General features: G+C 26.2%; 1 protein-coding gene across 1 annotated transcript; it reads right to left on the minus strand.

The window, feature by feature from the left end:
- Positions 1–778: 778 nt before the first annotated feature.
- On the minus strand, positions 779–5,270 carry LOC112684553 (vigilin-like). The gene is made up of 9 exons (XM_025556125.1): positions 4,979–5,270; positions 3,240–3,455; positions 2,803–2,985; positions 2,156–2,309; positions 1,894–2,072; positions 1,690–1,821; positions 1,476–1,622; positions 1,139–1,210; positions 779–985 (listed from the first exon to the last, which is right to left on the minus strand). Exons 1-9 carry the CDS (start codon positions 5,147–5,149, stop codon positions 779–781), a joined length of 1,461 nt encoding a protein of 486 aa, XP_025411910.1. The 5' UTR covers positions 5,150–5,270.

Genomic DNA, 5,270 nt, shown 5'->3' on the forward strand with positions numbered 1-5,270 from the left:
GTTTTTATTTTTAAAGAATACACGGCGACCCGTTATCGTAAGTTGCTCGGTGGTGAACGGGTAAAATAATATTATAACGTAACTTTAATACACATACTTCTATACTAACTTGATACACTACTCACCGAATTCATCATCGAGAATGATGAAATCTGGCGGAAGTGCTTTTATCGTACATCCACCACGTTTTCGAAAAAATATTAAATACTTGCTGGTTACTATTCTTACTATTTCTTCAATAAGTAAAATTTAAATAAATAAGAAGACATAAAAGTTAAATAAAATTAAGAGAAAAAAAAACATATACTGTATTTTTCACGACAAACATTTTTAACATATTAGTTTAAAATTAAAACATACAGTATACCTATAGGTATACCTATCACAAATTATAAAATACAACTAATTTGGTTTATTGATGTCGTTTATTAACAATATTTGAAGTTTTTGCTTTAGCAACATGATATAGTTGTATTTATAAATAGTTTTACAGATTAATATTACCTATTACTAAACATAATCTATGATTTTGTAAAATGAATTATTGGAAAACATCATATTTTGTAGATTATTGAAATTACAACAATCATTCTTGGCTGAGATCATTATTTTTACAGATAAACCAGATATAATAGAAGTAAAATAGCAAGTCAATTTGATTAACAAATTCACAATGTATTTAAATCATTTATTAACTGATCACAACACTATCTCCAGCATCAAGATAAGGAAATTCAATTTTAAGATCGCCACATTCTTTTTCCGATTTGTGTAAACATTATTTTTGATTGACCACTAAAGTGCCATGATATTTTTCATTGATTTCTACACTTTCTTCGATAACATTACCAATATCGGTTATCATATTTTCAAGTTTTGCTTTTGCTTTATTAACGTTCTCTTTTTTACCAACAATAGTTATATTTTCATTAGTGGAATCAGTTTTAGGCGGGAATATTATTCTTGTATTCGTTAAATATCTGATCTGGAATCCAAGTATAAAATCATAAATGAACATATTGTACCCTTATACTAAATTATTTTAACAACATACCTTTTTAACATTGACTCCATTTGTTCCAATTAAATATTTGTGAAGCTTCGGATTTACTTTTAAATCATAAACATATTTATGAACTTCATCAACCATTGTCTGAATTTGTGTAATAACATTTTTAACATCATCTTCAGGTCCTTTGATAACTATAGTCTATGAATTAAATTTTAGCTTTAAAATAACTGTTTACTATTTTTTTTTTATAGATTTTAGCATTTGGGAAATTTTTTTGAAAATTTACTTATTGTATTAGGGGAGGGGAAGTAGTTTCTTCTCTTGAAACAATCGTCTCCAGAGAGAAACTACCAGAAGCCAGGTTCGATTCGATGTCTAAGCGTATATCACGCATATAATAACTAATACAATTCATTAAATTGCCATTATAATTTATAAGTTTAATAAATAAGTATATTCTTACATTATCTCCTTTAACAGTTGGCAAATTCAATGTCACATTACTACCACAATCTTCTTTTATAGATTGAATGAATTTATTCCCAAGATTTACAATGGCATTTCTAACTTTAACATTTCCCAACACCAATTCCTTTGTTATTATGTCTTCCTAAAAATATATGATTGATAAATTAATAATAAAATTGAAAAATAAATAATCTTTATAAAAAACCAACTATTTCATTTTGTATTTTTTTAATCATATCATAAGCGATCAAAACTTTTCTTTTATTTCCCATGACTTTAATAACATCACTATTGTCTCCTTCACGTGGTAAAAAAATTCTTGTATCAGTCTCTTCTCTAATCTAGAATATTAAATTATAAAAATAACAATATTTCTAAAGGTCGAATCACAAAAGTTAATAAATAATAATTACCTTTTTAATAAATACTGCTCTCTTTCCTGCACTAAGTTTGTGAAATTGTTTAAAAATAGGAATTTCCAACACATAGTTGGTTTCATTCAATACTTCGGCCAATTCAGCTAATGATTTAAATGCTTTACATACATCATCGTTCAAACCTCGTATTTTAACTAAATTATTTCTAGCCTCGACTAAAATTCGAACCAAATATTATTTATTAACGATCAAAATACAAAAAAACAAGCATATTAATACTATTAATACTATAAATTACCTGGACTGGGGAATATAATTTGAACATTAAATATTTTCTGAAGTTCTCGAACTTTTTCACCCTGAACTCCAATTATTGCTCCGTGGTGACGTTGATCAATTGTTATTTCTTTTTCTATTTTACTTTTCAACTTAAATATAATTTCCTCCAATTCCTAACAAAACTTTTAACTATTACAAAATTACGAAAAAAATTATTTGATGGAAATTTGTTAAAATACCCGATTTCGTTAGTACATAATGCTTGTAAATTTTTTTCTAAAAAAAAAAACATATCAGAAATCTTTTAAAAACTTTTAAACCTATAATATTAAAATTAAAATTTTATTGAATTTATATAAAGTTATATTAATATTCAATATTAAAATCCTCATTAATTTATTTTTTACTATAAAAGTATAATAAAAATTATCGACATTTTAATTTAGAAATCGTGAAATTTTCAAATATTTATTAAAAGATTTAATTTTAATTTAATTAATAAAATAAATAATTTAATACGGTCATAATTAAACACTTTAAAAATAGACACATGTTTTGTCAATTTTTCTCCAACCTATTCATTCCAGCCATTCTTTTCGAAAATTAATTTACTTAAATGCGTTAAACTTAAATTCCGATTCATTATAACATATTTCTGATACATACTTGAACTACTTTTTTCGTGGAATCCTTTGTTCCAGTTATATAAATTATGTCAGACGAATTTTTCATACACGGTATTTGAACACGTGTTCCTGTACGTTTTTCGATACTTTTAAGATTAAGTCCTTGTTTGCCCAATAACTTATTTCGATGTTCTTTTGGAAACTGTACAGTAGTAGTTTTAATCTGAAATTTTAATGTTTTATTTAAAATTGCTAAAAAAAAAATATTTTTTTATTTATTTATCTGTAAAACAACTATAAAATAACAAATGATTTATGAAACATATTTCATTATTATATACATTTATATATTACAATATTTAAAAATAATAATAATAAATAATTCATAATTTGTACACAACAATATAATATATATATAATAAATATTATTTTTATCAGTTTATTTTATTAATTCCAACTTAATTAAAACTTATTTACTTGAGTTTGGTCGCATGCGATAATCTTTTGTTTTGCTTGTTCAACATTAACTCTATTGCCGCTGATTAGTAAAGTCAGGTCCATAGTTTTTGAAATAAAAATCTCCATTCCTACATTATACTCTTTCCCAATTTTTATATATACTTTCTTACATTTTTCTTGTTTTAATTGACTATTCCTGTCCCAATTTCTATCTTGGGCAGGTATTGTAATTATCTACAAATTTTACGAAATAAAAATTAAGATATTATTTTATTTATATTCTAGATATAAATCAACAAAAACTTTCTAAACCATTACTATTCATACAGAAAAATGTTATTTAAAATCATAATAATGATGTTCTTTAATACGTAAATTATCATTCTATAATTTATGTTATTTTTTATTTTTTATTTAACTTTTAACACAAAGTTATTTTAGCTCAACAATTAAATCATGTGAGTAAGATAACTAAATATGCATTTTAAAATTAATATACAATAATCATTATCATAAAATAATATTAGTAAAATATAATAATTTGAGATAATTATAAAATAAGAGTTAATTTTGATTGACCAATTAAAATTTACAAGTAACGGATAACATATCAAGTGGTTAAAGACGTGATCATTTAAATGAATAAGGTAGAAAAGAATTTGGGCTTAGGAGTAAAGTGATTGTGTAGAAGAGCTGTAATAATAAAAGAAGGGAAAATATTAGATTTATTAATGTCAGAAGAGCTGAGATAAATTGGATAACGGTATATCGTCCATAGGACTATTAGGTAATAGGATATTATTAGAACCAGTGATGGAGGCGCAAGAAGCTTTGGAAAGAGGTTTGATAAGAGGAGACGTGAGTACAATATTTTTATTTTGATGATAACAAGTGGGTTGTTTTACGACGTTAGAAGAAGTAATTTATGTTTAGGACAACCTTTATAGTTGGAAGTATGATCACCCGCGCAAAAGCCGCACTTGGTTGAACTGCCTTTCTCTTTGATGTAACTGTTTCAGGAGTGGTTTCCCCCACATTTAACACAGCGTGAAGGATGACGGGTCACCATCATTTCGGGAACGATGATGGTAATAGTTCACATTGTGATTGTAACTATATCATTTTAGACACTGATAGTGAATCACTATAAGTCTTATTGAGTAATTCAACTTAAATTTTTGTGTGCAACATTGATGATTCATTAAGAATTTTTTTATCATTTGTATTTGGATTAATTTCAACAAAGAACAGCGGAAGCGTATGGCCATTTTGAATGACATTCGTAATTCTTTTGCGGAAATCTAATTCCAATAGGGCATCTGATATATATATATATATATTGTGAATTGATGTTTTTTTTATTGATAGTAAACAATAGATTCTTTGATTATATTATAAACGTCACAAGAGGTGTCGAGTTTGATTTCTTTGTCCACTTCGCTCGAAAAGACAGCGAAACTAAAAGTTTAGTGTTTTTCCCCGTATGGATAGGAGAATTAGACTATGATCGCAGCAACCATTTGGTTTTGGTAATAAGCTAGAGTGTATGTTGTTCATCTTGAAAGTGAAGTCGCATAAATATAATACCGTGAACTGAACTAACTAACTTAAATAAACTAATAAAGTAACTTAACTAAAATTGCGGTAACGGAACGAGCAAATTATAATCGCACTGACATGCGACCGTATTACAAGTCAATATCAGACTGATCATTCTAATACTTATTAATTACTATTAAAATGACATGATAAATTACTTCGTTCACCGTTGAAGATTTAATATTACTCCGCTTTTTAAATGGTACAGTCCCAATTGTGTTTGATGTCTTCGAAACTGGCAAAGCTGGAAATATGAGATCGTAGCTGTTGCCATTATTCTTAACATCTTCTAAACTAGGTTTACCAGAAACCATTGATACATTCTTCATTTTTGTAATTGTTGTTCTGAACAGGTACTGAATTACTTTCCTGAATTAAAATCTGAAAACTCTAAAATCAAAATGCGAATGAATAAAAAAATTTAATTCATTCGAATTCGATATCAATGTT

Source organism: Sipha flava, unplaced genomic scaffold (genome assembly GCF_003268045.1).
Source record: "Sipha flava isolate LNK unplaced genomic scaffold, YSA_version1 252_pilon_pilon, whole genome shotgun sequence".
Classification (NCBI taxonomy): Eukaryota; Metazoa; Arthropoda; class Insecta; order Hemiptera; family Aphididae; genus Sipha; species Sipha flava.

Excerpts from the sequence above, each read along its gene's own strand:
- LOC112684553 (XM_025556125.1), bottom strand. The coding sequence starts at position 5,149 with ATGAAGAATGTATCAATGGTTTCTGGTAAACCTAGTTTAGAAGATGTT. Across the intron at positions 2,986-3,239 it reads TCGCATGCGACCAAACTCAA|ATTAAAACTACTACTGTACA; the intron begins GTAAATAAGTTT and ends TTAAAATTTCAG. Across the intron at positions 1,623-1,689 it reads AAAAAATACAAAATGAAATA|GAAGACATAATAACAAAGGA; the intron begins GTTGGTTTTTTA and ends ATATATTTTTAG.